This window comes from Schistocerca americana, chromosome X (assembly GCF_021461395.2).
Source record: "Schistocerca americana isolate TAMUIC-IGC-003095 chromosome X, iqSchAmer2.1, whole genome shotgun sequence".
NCBI classification, from domain to species: domain Eukaryota; kingdom Metazoa; phylum Arthropoda; class Insecta; order Orthoptera; family Acrididae; genus Schistocerca; species Schistocerca americana.
The window spans coordinates 368,963,754-368,981,743 of record NC_060130.1 but is presented as its reverse complement, the minus strand read 5'-3'; the positions used below and the strand labels follow the sequence as shown (position 1 = coordinate 368,981,743).

Below are 17,990 nucleotides of genomic sequence, written 5' to 3'. Positions count from 1 at the left end.
GTGGTCATAAATACAGATTTTCATTTTTTCCCAATTTTGTTCGTTATTGTTCTCGTCATTTAGTCTGGGCGGACGTCACATGACACCCCTTCAAGTTCATCACTGAATATTTCACCTAGGCATCCCTCTGACCGAACACGCTGAGCTACTGTGCCGACATGTTTAGATGGCATACAAACAAGAAAGATGTAAATGTATCCGGCCGTGGTGGCCGAGCGGTTCTAGGCGCTGCAGTCTGGAACCGCGCGACCGCTACGGTAGATCCTGCCTCGGGAATGGATGTGTGTGATGTCCTTGGGTTAGCTAGGTTTAAGTAGTTCTGAGTTGTAGAGGACTGCTTACCTCAGATGTTATGTCCCATAATGTTCAGAGCCATTTGAACCATTTGCAAATGTATATTTATGCCGATACTCAGGGTTCTTTCTTCTGGAACACAGTCGAAATGAAATTCAAAGCAGACTATTGGCAATCTCCAGCAAACAAAAATGTAATCCCGTAATCTACCTGACGATGTGCGTGTAAGCCGTCGAAACGCGACGTGGGAGAAAATGAAAAGTGGCTGTCACAGATACCTGTTTTAATTTATTAAACAGTAAACTAATAACAACAGGCCAGTTACATGTCTGAGAAGTCCATCGTACTATAGTGCATGAGCCATTTGAGATCTGTTGCCTTTTATGCAACTTCAATACGAACAGATTCGTTGCTTTTCGCGCAAAAATAGCATTTTACTTGACGTATCCAACATTTGTATCAAAGGGCCCAGAAAATACAACGTTATATTTTAATTTTATTAGCTAGAATAATTCCCTTTTTACTCAATATTACACGCTTTAAACAATTACTTTGTTTCATCACACCATGATTTCTTCATCGCTAAAAGTAAAGAGCAATTTTCTGCAATTACACACACCAGTATTAGATGAATCTCTTTGAAAGAGACTTTTTATGCTTGCATTTATGTGACTAATGTCTCAATCTTTTATCAGCTTATCTAACCCATATACAACGCCCAACGTTGTATTATAGAGAAATCAATTGTTTTTTCTCCACACGCTCTGCGGAAGCTAAGACTGCGTGTCAAAAATGTAATTTCAAGTGTTTCAGTCAATGATTATTAACTGCTAACTGTCAAACTTAAAGCTATCACAGATTTTTTTTTTTTTGTAACTGCTGCGTTATGACCGCTATTTATGATTAAGAGTGGCATCGCCAAGTCATCAGGAACTCCGCACTTGTTGCCATTGAAAATATCGCTTCTTACATTGTCCGCTCCGAACTTATACCAGAATTTGCACACGCTTTTCTGGTGCAACCCGCGTTTCAGCATCGCTCAGCCAAAAATACTTTTGTAACACGATCCACTGACTAGAATACCTACGTTAAACAGCTCAACTTTAAACGTAGCCGCTGTGCCACCACGAACTCACCAGTTCATCGTCTAATTTTGTGGAGGAAGGAAAGTAGAGCAGAAATGTTATGATTTAACGCTTCAGATTCGTTACTAGCGCTACTAGACGAGGATGAGGGAAGGATTAGGACTGGATTTATTCGTGAAACCATCCAATCATTAATCTGGAGCGATACAGGGAAAATAGCAAATGTAATTCAAGATTTCCCAACGGACATTTGATGCACGCTCCTGTCGTAAGCAAGTCGTGTCGTAAGCATTCCTTTAGCCCGCAGAGAAAAAAAAATAGTATGAGATTTAAAAGGGGTAATGCCGTACTTGGCACCTCACTTTTCATTGTTGCACGATTCAGATAAATAAAAATGGGAACCACTTCAACTCTTTTGTCAAATTTCCTACTGATTTTGTCAGACAGCTTCTCATTTGGCTCTACACAGCAGAATAAACCCCGGTTCAGGTCTGCCTATCTCATAAAAATTTGACATGTTCACGCCGAAATGTAACTGACACCTTGGCGTCAGCTACTAGCGAAGCTAACAACTAGTCCGCGGACACTGTGTATTTAACTGACTACATCCTGATTTTAATATTCCGTATTTGTCTCAAATTATTACTATGGAAACGCCTAACTGTATCAGTCTGATAGACAACGACCAACACCTGTCCCTTCCCTTTCTCGTTGCTAAGCATCGTAGAATAAAAAATTCTTAATCTTTATATCTCTTATGATTATTATTGTTCCTATTTTCATATCCGGTTTCATTTTGGCGTTTCATGGTTCAATGTGCTATTAATGTGCTTTTTAGTTCTTTAAGAAATATGTTTATGTTACGTTCTGTTGGTCTTGTGTCATATACACAGTGACGTAACAGAATTAAAAGTTACATGAATAATTTAACTACATGATCAAGTGAAAATGAACGTGCATTGCTACACACTGCTGTTTCATCTTTCTAAGGCTCATTGACGACAACAGTGAACAGGCCGTGGTTCACCTCCTCAGTTATCCTAAGAAGCTGCGTGCCTTCCAACCCCCCCCCCCCCCCCCCCACTCGCCCCCCTCCATTCGCCAACTTATACCTCCACAAGAGAAAAATACTTTTCAACGTCGGGGTCGTAGCCACATTCTCGTGGGAAAGTGAGACGAAAGGATATAACGGTCCGTCAACGTTTTTGGAGAAGAATCGCGAGTTCATCTTAGACTAGAATTGCGAATAATATTTCAGTAGCCTTTTCAAAGCAATGATTCTGATGTTCAACTTAATCGATTTAGGAAAACCACGGAAAACTCAAATCTGGACTGTCGGACGGGTATTTGAACCTCGCGTTTCCCAGAGATGGGTACAGAGCCTTAACCACTGTGCCACCTCGCTCGATTGGGTCTTTCACATATCGCTCTGCTGTAGTAACCGGTAATTAGGATTTGCAGAAAATAACTTAATCCCTGTCAAGTCGTCCTGACTTACTTATTTCTGTACTTACGGAAAGGCCCGTAACTGTTGTCACAACAGTAAAGGGTGTCACTGACTAGAGCGAATGTCTTTATAAGAACAACCAAACAGTGAACGTATCAATACAGTCCTGCGTATGCTTGTTCGCTCATCCTTTCACGGTAAAATAAGCAAAACAAGTACATCGAAATTTGTTCGTCCACGTTTTCGTCTCACTTTGGTCTGTAGTGAGCTGCGTTTCGTCTTCCCTGTACATCAAACTGAAAAGAATACTTTTCGAAGTCGAAAGTTTCCGAATTTAGCTACTGTACTACGCTAGTGAAGATTTTGTTGCTATTTTTGAGGGTAATCTAAGGCTTGGACAAGAGCGGATATACTTTTTCCACTATTTGAAATGCAGAACTAGATGCGGTCACCCGTCGAACGTTGTTGTTGGTGGTGAGGAACAGAGTATAGAAATTAAATCATATTTGGTGTTTTGTTATTCATTATAATGTAATCGTACGATTATATTTTATTTGCTGTATCAGAAGCAAACAATATCAAATACAAACATAGACATTATAACTAAGAAGAATCAGAGAACTGAAGCGCCAGAATCTGACAACCTGAAGATTACTAATGGTAACTAGCCTTCCAAGGTGATGAAAGTAATGCCTCCGAGCTTTTTATTCTGCTCACAATATCGATTCAGGTATTACATGTCGTGCATATTACTCGGTCGACTTTTTCGTTTCGATGACACAAGTTGCAACCCTCTGCCGATAGAGGGCTCCTCATTGTCGCGTGTAAAGTGGCAGTGTGTAACGTAACTACTGTACGTCGGCGCGTGAGATATCCTCAGAAAACTGAAAGCACGAATTCGAAGGGCTGTTGCACATAAAGAACACCCTCTCCTTCAATATGAAAATGCCAGACCACACACAAGCGCCGTGACGTCTGCAATAATCCACGCCTTGGGTTCACTGTCATCGAGAATCCTCCATACAGCCCCGACTTGGCCCCATCCGATTTTCGTCTATTACCGAATCTTTAAAGAACACCTTCTAGAACTTCTGTTCGATATTGTTGAAGCGGTACAAGGTTGTGGCTCTGTCAACAAAGTCAAACATTCCACAGTGACGGTATCAACAAACTGGTCCCTTGTTGGAAGAAATGTGTTTATCACCGGGGTTACTATGTTGAGAAATATATATGTAGAGATGAAGAAAAAAGATGTAGAATGAGATTTTCACTCTGCAGCAGAGTGTGCGCTGATATGAAACTTCCTGGCACATTAAAACTGTGTGCCGGACCGAGACTCGAACACGGTACCTTTGCCTTTTGCGGGCAAGTGCTCTACCATCTTTTTTTTGTGATCTCATTTTGTTCGTTATTTTTCGTTTCAATTGTTCGTGGCGGACGTCACCTGACGCCCGTTGAAGTTCGTTAATGATCCATTCACTCAGTTTTTTTTTATTACAGAGGGCAGTTAACCCTCTGACCGAACACGTTGAGCTACCGTGCCGGCTGCCATCTGAGCTACCCAAGCACGAGTCACGCCCCGTCCTGCCAGTACCTCGTCTCCTACTTTTCAAACTTCACAGAAGCTATCCTGCGATCCTTGCAGAACTAGCACTCCTGAAAGAAAGGAAATTGCGGAGACATGGCTTAGCCACAGCCTGGGGGATGTTTCCAGAATGAGATTTTCACTCTGCAGTGGAGTGTGCACTGATATGAAACTTCCTGGCAGTATGAGGCGAGGTACTCGCAGAAGTAAAGCTGTAAGGAGGCGGCGTCAGTCGTATTTGGGTAGCTCAGATGGTAGAGCACTTGCCCGCGAAAGCCAACGGTCCCGAATTCGAGTCTCGGTCCGGCACACAGTTTTAATCTGCCAGGAAGTTTCAAGATGTAGAATGTTAGTAGCGTTTATTTTATTTAAAAATTTAAAGAGATTTCATATAAAATGCATAGGCATAACTCTGCAGCATACCCTCGTTTATTCTGTACGATCTCTGATGAGGAGTGAACATCGTTTAATGTCAAATACATACCACGTTACAGATAAAGAACAGAGGAAACATGTATACCTGTACTTCCATGCACTCAGTCTGAGGGAAGAGACACAAAATACGCAGAACCCAATCTGCTCCCACTGTACGCAAAAGTAGTGCAAATTACTTTGAGCCAATGGTGAACGCTTTTAGAAGAACTATCCTATGTTGATACTTTCTGTAATCTTCCACATTAAGAGCACACCAAACAAAAGCAGAACTAGAAACGGTGGACGAGTGTCTCTTCCCGAAATTCACCCGTTGATGCATTTGTTTCCTGTTGATGACGACATTATTAGGAATGGAAAACGAGCTCATATTGGGGAGTGTTGGGGAAGGAAATCTGAAATCCCAAAAGTAATGTCTAAATTATCATTTGAGATAAATAACGACTCCACTTCCCCAGTAAAGAATGCCTGACCGACAACTCCTAACACCTAAATGCTACCTTCAATTTCTGTTTGGGATGGGCTACCGCAAAGACTTGGAACGACACTTCCAACAATGAACCCTATTCGAGTTCGCTACCATCAGTAGCACATCTTTGAGGCTACAGACTACTCGTTCTGGCAAAGCGTGAGGGACGGCGATATCCTAGAGGAACATATCGTCAGTTTCTGCGAATCATAGTTCACAGGATATGACTTTGCATTCTAGGTGTGTGCACAGATGTATGCTTCTAACTGTTCTTTATTGTTGCTTTGATTCCATTCCGATGGTGAAGATTATCAGAGAACCCTTGTTGTGAATGTACCATTGTAGCCACTAAGCGTAATTGAAATTTTGAAGAAATAAATGACTACCAGGTAATGATAGCACAGGTGTACCGAAATGTAACAATAATAATATGGGAGAATGCATTTTATGACAGGAGAAACACAACAGTAGGAAAGAAATTAGCCTGTTTTCAAAACTATGAATGCATCTAGAAAATGTATGCAACCCAAAATTCAGTCTAAGAAGTACAATTCATGCCTTAGCGAAAAACTATTGAAGCTAGGAACCAAACAAGCGGGGTCGGAGAAAAAACCAACAATTAACAAATGGTTCAAATGGCTCTGAGCACTATGGGACTCAACTTCTCAGGTCATAAGTCCCCTAGAACTTAGAACTACTTAAACCTAACTAACCTAAGGACATCACACACACCCATGCCCGAGGCAGGATTCGAACCTGCGACCGTAGCAGTCCCGCGGTTCCGGACTGCAGCGCCAGAACCGCTAGACCACCGCGGCCGGCAACAGTTAACATGTACACAGTAATGTGCATATTCGCATGAACGCGCAGCGTCACACCTTAGCCTGTATGTTGACTAACTTCCCTGCAACATCTCACCTGTCGCGTGTCAGAGTCTCGACGCCACAGTATCTGCATAATGTGGCTTGTGAACCAAATATTACGTATTCGTAAAATACTGAAATTCACATGGTCTCTGCCTGTCGTTATACTGACCCGATGATGAGCTTAAGATGTGGACTGTGCACGTGGCACTACTGAGCCTTGGAGCATCAGTTAATGATAACGAGCTAATTTGTCCAAAGGGTATTCCACAGTCGACTGCGTAACTTAGAACTCGTCATGTATGTAGAACGCAAGAGAAAATAAAAGAGTAATAACAATCTTACTTTCATCCCAAAAAATATGAACATGTAGAACCGAATAAGAGAAAGCAGCTGTGCTGAAGATAAAAATGCTCCTGCTACCACGGCGGATGAAATGGTTAGGCGTGCCACATTACTCGAATGTCGCAAGACCTTGTACCAGCCGTCTGCACAGCGTGTACGAGGCTCTCTCTGAGGACTTCACGTACATCGTCTCGTGTGCTTACCGTGAGATTCTCGGTAGCCAGAGCCAACTGCCGCAGCTAAGAACGCACGGTTGATAGCGGTCACTCTCAACTAGCGAGGGTTGTTGACAGCGGATAGATGTACCACAGCGCAGAAAATCATTCAGAAGCTGAGTGCTGGACACGAACAACAAATGAGCAATGACGCCGTCCAGAAACGCCTCCTTTTTGTGATGCGCAGAACACGTTTGCCGTCACGCAGCGTGGACGGAGAAATACTGCCATTGGACTCTTGAAGCATGGAAAGAGATCGTTCGCACTGATCATTCGTGGCAAACGTTGGTATACGCCAATGGCAGTGCGCGAGTTAGTTGACAATCACTCGTGGCCTTGTATACTGATGTGCCAACATGGCGCTCTTCAGGCAGATGCTGAAGGTACTCTCGCGTGTGGGACGTTTATATGAGATGAAACGGAGCTCCACATCTTTCTCCTACAGTCTTTCATCAGCGATTCATGCACGCATCTACAAGCACTTCTCTTTCTTACAGAACCTCAGTCCCTTATCCGTCTGCTAGAGTAATTTATCTTTAGATGGGAACTGCAAGACATGTCTCAAGCAAGTCGCCTAAACTCCGAGATGAGCTAGCCAGTATAAAAGCTAGGAGGGCAGAGTTGGTTAGTATGGGCCGCAAGATTGGAGGACAAAGCGAAAAATTTGTTCTTCCACTTGGTGGCGTGAGGACGTGTCGGTCTGTTGAGTACAGACACCGCCTTGTGATAAAGAAATGGGTACACTGAAGTGACATCTTTCTGAATTGTGGTGAGATGGGTGCTTGTTTGCACTGCATTTGTGTAGTCGTGTTTCGTGAAACATCAAATTTATCAACAACAACAAAAATGGCTCTGAGCACTATGAAACTTAACATTTGAGGTCATCATTCCCCTAGACTTAGAACTACGTAAACCTAACTAACATAAGGACATCACACACATCTATGCCCGCTGCAGGATTCGAACCTGCGACCGTGGCAGCTTCGTGGTTCCGCACTGAAGCGCCTAGAACCGCTCGGCCACTCAAATTTATCTACGCGAGATAATTTGCAGTCGTATGTATTCAACGTGGACAATATTACTTCTTTATTGGAGTTCACTGTTTCCATATAACACGTGGGAATCAGTATCCAGTTTCCATCCAGTCATCTGTGCTTGCAATTTTAATATCTCATTGCTTTGAACCGCCAGGTCTAGGGCGGCTTGCCACGGTTCGCGCGACTCCCTCCGCCGGAGGTTCGAGTCGTCCCTCGGGCATGGGGTGTGTGTCGTCCTTAGCGTAAGTCAGTTTAAGTTAGATTAAGTAGAGCGTAAGCCTAGGTACCGATGACCTCAGCGGTTTGGTCCTACTGGAGATCACCACAAATTTCCAAAAAAATTTCATTGCTTTTCCACTATTAAATAATATCATGGGCGCTAATACGAATACACGGTGATTTGCTTGGTCTTTTGTATATGTATGATCATGTGAAACCATGTGGTCCATTGAAATGAACATGCATGTGAAACATGAGTTCACGTTTTCATTTTCTGAACAGTATACTGCGTTACATTCTCATGCTTAGGGTTTGTGATTTGCTTGGTCTTTTGTATCTGTATGATCATGTGAAACCATGTGGTCCATTGAAATGAACATGCATGTGAAACATGAGTTCACGTTTTCATTTTCTGAACAGTATACTGCGTTACATTCTCATGCTTAGGGTTTGCAGTCATGTAAAACTTTTTAAAAAGACATAGTAGTCGCCATTGACTGTAGAAATTATCTATTTTCACTAATACAGTTTTTGGCCTCGTGGTTATCATCAAGTGATACATTGCAAGAGGCTGTGATTTACGAACACTGAAAGTTGAAAAAAATCTTCTCACATGTACACATGCGATCGTCGTATCTGAGCTTTTTAACAATGCTACCATCTTTATCATAAATCCCAACAAGCCACTCTTCTTGCACACTGTTTGCATGAGAACTGAGGCAGTTGGTGTGAAAATTCTCGCGAGGTTCGAACCCCAGTTTGTCCGTCCTCATTTAGGTTTTGTCGTAGCTTTAACTCACGCTATCCGAGTGGTGAGATATTTCCTTCAAGTAAGACGTGGCATATTTTTGGCGTCGTTTACGTCCAGTTGAACCACTGTGCCGTCTCCATGACCTCTCCGTAGATGAGTCACTAAATCGCAGAAAGAACAAGAATAACGAAAAAGAATAAAAGAGAACGAGTTGTTACACGTCGCAGTGAGTGTGCAGCCTTCTTAGGAGCCTGAAGTACCAAAAAACAGTGATACGCCAAAAATGTCCTGAATCTTGAAATAAAAAAGTAAGTTCTTCCGGAGTACGTAAAAAGTCTGCAATAGATTTGCGGCTAAGGAACGCTGATACGGAATATTTTATGTGAACAAAACATTGCATCCTTACGTCATCAGACGTAGTTCTCGACGATAAAGAGAGCGGCAAGTACTTGCGTTAGACTTGGAATACGAATGGGATCCAGGAAGACTGCAAATATCTCACCATTTCAAAAGCTTCGTTATGCTACCACAAGACCGCTGCGTTTTTCTGATTCTCTCCCCTATCTTAATGGGACTTCTCGAAACGAACGGGTCATACCCGAGAAACTGCCTGTTATTGGTTCGGCAGACCGACTTATCGCCGACAGCTCTTCCTTGTTCCAGTTTACGCAGAAGCAACGACGCTGATTCACGCTGCAGATTTTTAGCAGTTCGATTAATTTATCTCAAAGGTGCTGAAAGTAACGTGTAGCGAAGTTCGTTAAGCAAGAGGCAAATGACAGCTAAGTGTTCAGATAGGCGGAAGAGAAATGACAATTTAACAAAATGAGTGATATGGTTTGCGTCATCTTTCCGACCGTCACGTACCACGAGAGAATACATCCTTATTTGAATCGTACCACGTGTGAATTTTGGATGGTTGCCATCATTTCCAGCTCAAGAATATGATATGTGGGATTGCTTTAGGAGAAATTTCTCGATATATATTTTGGGGAATTAAAAAGTTTTCTGGCAATCAGCTGTATACAGCGCTTTCGAAAATTCCTGTTTCGATCTTGTAGAGGGGAGTGAGTACATAGTAGGAACCCATGTCCGTCAGATGTATAACTAGTCCACGTCTGCTGAGGGAAAGAGAATAATCTCAAGAGTTGCTTGTCCTGGCATGCAATAGGATAGACAGGATGACCGGTTCTTGGAGGCTGTGCCACTGAATTTCCGTTAGGAAATGTGGTTTCCGCACGATGGTGCACCACCTCTTTTCTCACGTGCAGTTCGGAGACATCTCGAGGGACAATATGGTGAAAGATGTCTAGGCCGAGGCGGTCCAACCGCGTGGCTGCCGTGATCGTCGGATTTAACTCGTCTGGTCTACTTCTTATGGTGTCGTATAATTTACGAGACTTCTGTATAGACAGAGGAAGATCCGCTTGCACGAGTTCTGGCAGCCACACTAGAAACTGAAGACACACCAGATGGGATAGAGAGTGTGTACCACAACATGCTTGTTAGATACAATGACTGTAACAACGTTGGTGATCCCCATATCGATGCGCTGTTTTAATGCAGTACAGTAAGCTGGGATCATTTTTGTCTTGAAATAATGTAAACACGTAATGTTTAAGTGTTAATATCAACTTTCCTACCACGCTGTACGTGAAACTGGCTACAATGCAGCGTTGTTCGGGAAGGACGTTGAATTATAGGTCCTCCTACAGTTACCTGGGTATACCAGTCCACAGGTCAGAGAAAGGGAAGATCGTACCGCATGGAAGGGTCAGAGCTGTGAATTCGTCAGTTATTGGTTGGGCTGACCTAGCAAAGCACTACGTGGGCAGAGGCAGTGGAACTGTTGTTACGGCAGCGACAAAAAAATGGTTCAAATGGTTCTGAGCACTATGGGACTTAACATCTGAGGTCATCAGTCCCCTAGAACTTGTAACTACTTAAACCTAAGTAACCTAAGGACATTACACACATCCATACTCGAGGCAGGATTCGAACCTGCGACCGTAGCGGTCACGTGGTTCCAGACTGAAGCGCCTAGAACCGCTCGGCCACAACGGCCGGCACTGTCAGGTCTACAACATTCTGATAGTATCTTTCCAACAATGATATGATTTAGTAAATTACAGTCTTTAATAGCGGTATATCAGACGAGGAATTCTCTAGCAGGAAGAAAGGTTTTACTGTGCACGTGTCTTAGAAGTCTCACGGGTAAATTTGAAGGCGATAATATTAAATAAAATAAAAGACAAATTGATGGAAAGCTATACAGATATATACATGCCGAAGTAAGTAATTTCTCACTGGCTCGTCTGAGGACATAAATATTAAGTATGGGCAGACTTTAATGAACGACATGGGGACGTGAGTAACGTGATGTATTTCAGAGCAATGTGAGAAAACCATTATAGTTGCCGCTGACGAAATCCTCCGTAACAAAGATAATTTGCGGAAGATTTTGGTTTCCATTGTTAATTTTCCTATTTCCACATACACGAACGATTGTTTAAGATTTGACATACGCAGCTGTAGCAAACGTTACGGCGGAAGTTATATTTGTCTGTAGCTACAGGACGCATAAAACTTGATGACCTGAACCACAATCCTACCACTGCAAGTCTAGCAACTCCATGTCTTAAATATGCACTGTGCTCGTATGAGATGGAACGTTGGTTGTATGCTCAAAAGAAATGAAACTACGGTTGAGAAGATACTGGATATAGGAAGATATACGGAAGCATACTTCACAAAATATAAGGCGTTAAAAATCAGCTGTTATAAGGCAATTAGACCAAAATGGGAAGTCACGATGTACAATAGTGGTAGCGCGAGGCGTTACAAAGTGTAATGACCTCATGAGATTCATGTGCCGTATAACATGTGACTAGGTTTGATCCGTTCTGGAATAGTACAGAATAGCTGGATGTCAAAGGCTTCAGGTTGTAAATGTGGTAACTGAGCTGGTCAGCAGTAATAGAAAAACATCGGCGATTTATTCACGGCTCCTAGTGACGAGGCTGTCATTGCATCCGGAGAAAGAAGTAGGGAAATTTAGGGAAGGGGGAGTTAGCGCGTGCATGCGACTTACCCCTGCTCCTGGGCGACCTTGATGTTCCACCAGGGGATGCGCGACGGCGAGCGCTGCCTGGCGGCTCCCAGGGCGAGCGCGAGTAGCAGCGCCAGCAGAGAGAGGGCGGTGCGCGGGGCCATGGCTGCCTGCTCACTGCTCGCTGCCGCGGACCGCCGCCGCCGCTGCCGCCGCCGACCGCAGGCCCCCACCCACACGCCCACGCCCTCCAACCAGTCCGGCCTCCAGACCGTCTTTTTGGCCGTCACTTGCGCCCATTCGCGAACGCTTTTTTCCTCGCTCTTTCGGCTGCCGTCTACGTCGAGGTCGTTAGAGTTAGAAATCTTGCTCCGTCGGTGGGAACTAGTAAAGACCAGACCTATAGCACAAAACTCGAAACTTGTACCTCTTTTATTTCGTGAGCCGTTCGAGACATTGGAGCGAGGTTTGCGGCAAATGGATGAGGACAGAGGAGCACACAATTTTGTTCTACGGGTAATATTCTTTAATTAACATATATGGAACGATGTGCTCTTTAAAGCCATTCGAAAGTTCCAGAAATCACGAAGCAACACTGACAGTAATGAGTAAAATTAAATCATAAGTACACACTACTGGCCATTAAAACTGCTACACCACGAAGATGACGTGCTACAGACGCGAAATTTAACCGACAGGGAGAAGATGCTGTGATATGCAAATGATTACCTTTTCAGAGCAATCACAAAAGGTTGGCGCCGGTGGCGACACCTATAACGTGCTGACATGAGGAAAGTTTCCAACCGATTTCTCATTCAAAAACAGCAGTTGACCGGCGTTGCCAGGTGAAACGTTGTTATGATACCTCGTGTAAGGAGGAGAAACGCGTACCATAACGTTTCCGACTTTGATAAAGGTCGGATTGTAGCCTATCGCGATTGCGGTTTATCGCATCGCGACAATGCTCTCGCGTTGGTCGAGATCCAATGACTGTTAGCAGAATATGGAATAGGTGGGTTCAGAAGGGTAATACGGAACGCCGTGCTGGATCCCAACGGCCCCGTATCACTAGCAGTCGAGATGACAGGCATCTTATCCGCATGGCTGTAACGGATCGTGCAGCCACGTCTCCATCCCTGAGTCAACAGATGGGAACGTTTGCAAGACAACAACCATCTGCACGAACAGTTCGACGACGTTTGCAGTAGCATGGACTATCAGCTCGGAGACCGTGGCTGCGGTTACCCTTGGCGCTGCATCTCAGACAGGAGCGCCTGCGATGGTGTACTCAACGACGAACCTGGGTGCACGAATGGCAAAACCTCATTTTTTCGGATGAATCCAGATTCTGTTTACAGAATCTTGATGGTCGCATCCGTGTTTGCAACATCGCGGTGAACGCACATTGGAAGCGTGCATTCGTCATCGCCATACTGGCGTATCACCCGGCGTGATGGTATGGGGTGCCATTGGTTACACGCCTCGGTCACCTCTTGTTCGCATTGACGGTACTTTGAACAGTGGACGTTACATTTCAGATGTGTTACGACCCGTAGCTCTACCCTCCATTCGATCCCTGCGAAACTCTACATTTCAGCAGGATAATGCACGACCGCATGTTGCAGGTCCTGTACGGGCCTTTCTGGACACAGAAAATGTTCGACTGCTGCCCTGGCCAGCACATTTTCCAGATCTCTCACCAACTGACAACGTCTGGTCAATGGTGGCCGAGCAACTGGCTCGTCACAATACGCCAGTCACTACTGTTGATGAACTGTGGTATCGTGTTGAAGCTGCATGGGCAGCTGTACGTGTTCAGAAATGTGTGTGAAATCTTATAGGACTTAACTGCTAAGGTCATCAGTCCTTAAGCTTATACAGTACTTAACCTAAATTATCCTAAGGACAAACACACACACCCATGCCCCAAGGAGGACTCGAACCTCCGCCGGGACCAGTCGCACAGTCCATGTCTGCAGCGCCTTAGACCGCTCGGCAGCTGAATAGCTGAATCTGTACATGCCATCCAAGCTCTGTTTGACTCAATGCCCAGGCGTCTCAAGGCCGTTATTACGGCCAGAGGTGGTTGTTCTGGGTACTGATTTCTCAGGATCTATGCACTCAAATTGCGTGAAAATGTAATCACATGTCAGTTCTATTATAATATATTTGTCCAATGAATACCCGTATATCATCTGCATTTCTTCTTGGTGTAACAATTTTAATGGCCAGTAGTGTAGAAATATATCGCTTGCCAGTCTCGGCATTGAAACTTTTCGCAAAAATATGAGAGGGTTCAAATGGCTCTGAGCACTATGGGACTCAACTGCTGTGGTCATAAGTCCCCTAGAACTTAGAACTACTTAAACCTAACTAACCTAAGGACAGCACACAACACCCAGCCATCACGAGGTAGAGAAAATCCCTGACCCCGCCGGGAATCGAACCCGGGAACCCGGGCGTGGGATCGAGAACGCTACCGCACGACCACGAGATGCGGGCAATATGAGAGGAATATGTGAAAACTGAAAGACAAGTCGGCCGGAAAATGAAGCTGCGGCGCACACACGTCCAAGTGAGGCATTCGTGCCAGGTTTCGCCACTGTAACAAGCTTGTATACTATTCACGTGTTTCCCCAAACCTGTTCACTTAAACTGCCTGGAATCGCATTAGGGAGGACGACGGTTCAATCTTGTGTCCAGCCATCCTGATTTAGGTTTTTCCGTGATTTCCTTAAATCGCTCCAGGCAAATACCAGGATAGTTCCTTCCAAAGGGCACGGCCGATTTCCTTCCCCGTCCTTTCCTAATCCAATGAGACTCATGACCTCGCTGTCTGGTGCCCCCCCCCCCCAAAAAAGAAAAAAGAAACCAACTTAAACTGCAGCGTTAAGTCACATTAATATGACCACCGCTTATGTTCGACGTCCACGTCCAATAACCACTCACAGACGTCAGGTGGCAGGAATAGCAGTGGAGGATACACAACGCGTGTGTTGGGGACGCGCCTAAAAGTGTAGTCGTTGTCGGAATGTGGAAACGGAGCGATTTATCTGACGTCCGAAAGGGAGTATGAGTGGCTTTCGGGCAAAGGGTGGAAGCATTTCCGAAACAGCTAACTTTGTAAACTGTTCGCGCGTCTCCGTGATTAAAATATACTGCGCATGACAAAATGGCACTACCCAAAAGCGGCGCTGTGGCAACAGTGGTCAGGCCGGCCGCTGTGACCGAGCGGTTAGTTAGGTTGAAGTAGTTCTAAGTCTAGGAGACTGATGACCTCAGATGTTAAATCCCATCGTGCTTAGAGCCATTTTTGAACAGTGGTGCACCACGGGCCATAGATGACTGGGTTGAACGACGGGCCGGCCGGGGTGGCCGAGCGCTTCTAGGCGCTACAGTCTGGAACAGCGCGACTGCTACGGTCGCAGGTTCGAGTCATGCCTCGGACATGGATGTGTGTGATGTCCTTAGTGTTAGTTAGATTTAAGTAGTTCTAAGTTCTTGGGGACTGATGACCTCAGAAGTTAAGTCCCATCGTGCTCAGAGCCATCTGAACCATCCTGAACGACGGCTACGGAGATGCACGGGCGAATAGACGTGCAACGGTTCAGCAACTGACCCACCAGATGAACTAAGGGATTACCAGCAGTGTCTCTTCAACGACCGTTTAGCACACGTGGCTGCTTATGGGCCTTCGCTGCAGGCGCCTGGTTCATGCACCCATGCTCACTGCTGTCCATCGGCGACGAAGGCTGGAATTTGCACGCCAGTATGCAACTTGACGTTCACTGAGTGGTGACAGGTGGTCCTACTGATGAGTCACATTTTATACTCGTGTCAGAAGTAGTTTACCTGGTAGTGAAATTGAAGCACAAAAGTTCGTGTGAATTAGTACGGGTAGACGTTATACCTGACAACCGGAATAAATTAATAGCTGGTTCATTTTTATCGACTACCGGTGATTTCAATCTGCCCTCGATATTTTGACGAAAATAAATGTTTAAAGTCGGTGGTTGACATAAACAATCGTCCGAAATCGTACTGGACGCCTCTCTGAAAACTGCTTTAAGCAACTAGTTCAGGAGCCCACTCGAAGTGTACATTGTTGCGAAAACATACTTGATCCGTTAGTAACAAATAATCCTAACCAAATAAGGAGCATCATGACAGATACACAATGATCACTGACCACAAGGTTGTTGTAACTAGACTGAATACCGTAACATCAAAACCCACCAAAAAGAAACGAAAAATACATCTATTAAAAAAAATCAGATAAAAATTCGCATGACACCTTCCTAAGAGGCAGTCTCTACTTCTCTCAGTCTGACTATGTAAGCGTAGCCCAGATGTGGTGTAAATTCAAAGAAATAATATCGACGGCAGTTGAGAGACATATACCAATTAAATTAAAAAGAGATGATACTGGTCCCCCATGGTGCGCATAACGGGTCAAAGCACTATTGTAGAAACAACGAAAACAGCACGCTAAATTTAAAAGAACAAAAAATCCCCAAGATTGGCGAAGTTATATAGAGGCTCGAAATTTAGCGCGAACTTCAGTAGGAGATACTTTCAGTAGCTCGCACAACGAATTTCAGTCTCGAAATCTGAGAGAAAACTCGACGAGATTCTGGTCGTATGTAAAGTACATCAGTGGCAAGACGCAACCAATAACTTCACTGCGCGATAACAATGGTGATGTTATTGATGACTGCCGCCAAAGAAGAGTTACTAAACACGATTTTCTGAAATTCCTTCACAAAGAAGACGAAGTAAATACTCCAGAATTCGAATCAAGAACAACTGCCAACATGAGTAACTTAGAAGTAGACATCCTCGGTGATGCGAAGCAGCTTAAAACACTTAAGGAAGGCAAGGCTTCCGGTCCAGATCGTACATAAGTCACGTTCCTGTTAGAGTATGCTGATACTATAGCTCCATACTTAGCAATCATACAGAAGCGCTCGCTCGTATAAAGATCAGTACCCAGAGACTGGAAAGTTGCACAAGTCACACCTATACCCAAGAAAGGAAATAAGAATAATCTGCTAAATTACAAACCGATATTACTAACATCGGTTTGTTGTATGATTTTGGAACACATACTGTGCTCGAACATTATAAATCATTTTAAAAAAAACATTTATTGACACGGATACGGAAAATATCGTTCTTGTGAAACACAACTAGCTCTTTACTCTCCCGAAGTAATGAGTCCTATCGACAGGGGATGTCACATTGATTCCAAATTTTTAGAGTTCCAGAAGGCTTTTGACACCGTCCTCACAAGCGACTTCTAATTAAATTTCGTGTCTATAGGGTAGCGTCTCAATTGTGTGACTGGGTCGTCATTCCCTGTCAGAACGGTTACATTTCGCGGTAACTGACGGAGAGTCATCGAGCAGAACGGAAGTAATATCTGGCGTTTCTCAAGGAAGTGTTACAGGTCCTCTGTTGTTCCTGACCTACATAAAATATTTAGGAGACAATCTGAGCAGTCCCTTTAGAATGTTTGCAGATGATTCTGACTTCGAAGAAGGGCAGATCGTTTTGTATTATCGCGAAACAGGAGAGAGAGTGCACGGATATGCTACACAAATGGGGGAGGCGTTCATTGAAACAAAGGCATTTCTGGCTGCGGCACGACATTCTCACGAAATTTAAATAACTAACTTTCTGCTCAGAATGTGATCATATTTTGTTGGCGACCACCTACGTAGCATGCACTGATCATCACAATAAAATAAGAGAAATCAGAGCTCGCGCAGAAAGATTTAAGTGCTTGTTTTTCTCACGTGCTGTTCGTGAGTGTTACGCTAGAGAAGAAGCTTAAAGGTGGTTCGATGGTCCCTCTAGAGGCACTTAACTGTGAACTCCAGAGTAATCATGTAGATGTATATCGGACAGATGTCCGTTGGCATATACCGCCCAGCAACAATCATCGGAAGTTCGCAGGCCGGCGGAGGGGGCGTTATGGAATGTTTTGTGGCATTCCCTGCGTGATCTTGTTATTCTGAAAGACACATGTCCTTGGGGACCATGTCCACTGCCACATGCGGTTTTTTTTTTTTTCGTCGGCTCGGTGGCATCTATCCGTAGGACAATGGAACGTGTCGTGCTTCTCGTGTTGTATGTGGTGGTTTGAAGAGCGCCGGAATGAGTTACCGTACTCCCATCTCTGCCAATCTTTTCGGAT

At 44.3% G+C, this 17,990-nt stretch overlaps 1 protein-coding gene across 1 annotated transcript in view; it reads right to left on the bottom strand.

The window, feature by feature from the left end:
* Positions 1 to 11,963, bottom strand: part of LOC124555150 (transforming growth factor-beta-induced protein ig-h3-like) — a 326,998-nt gene extending 315,035 nt beyond the window's left edge. Inside the window, exon 1 of the mRNA XM_047128967.1 lies at positions 11,834 to 11,963. Within this exon, the coding sequence (XP_046984923.1) occupies positions 11,834 to 11,955 (122 nt within the window). The 5' untranslated portion in view covers positions 11,956 to 11,963. The remainder of the gene's footprint in view (positions 1 to 11,833) is intronic.
* Positions 11,964 to 17,990: the final 6,027 nt, after the last annotated feature.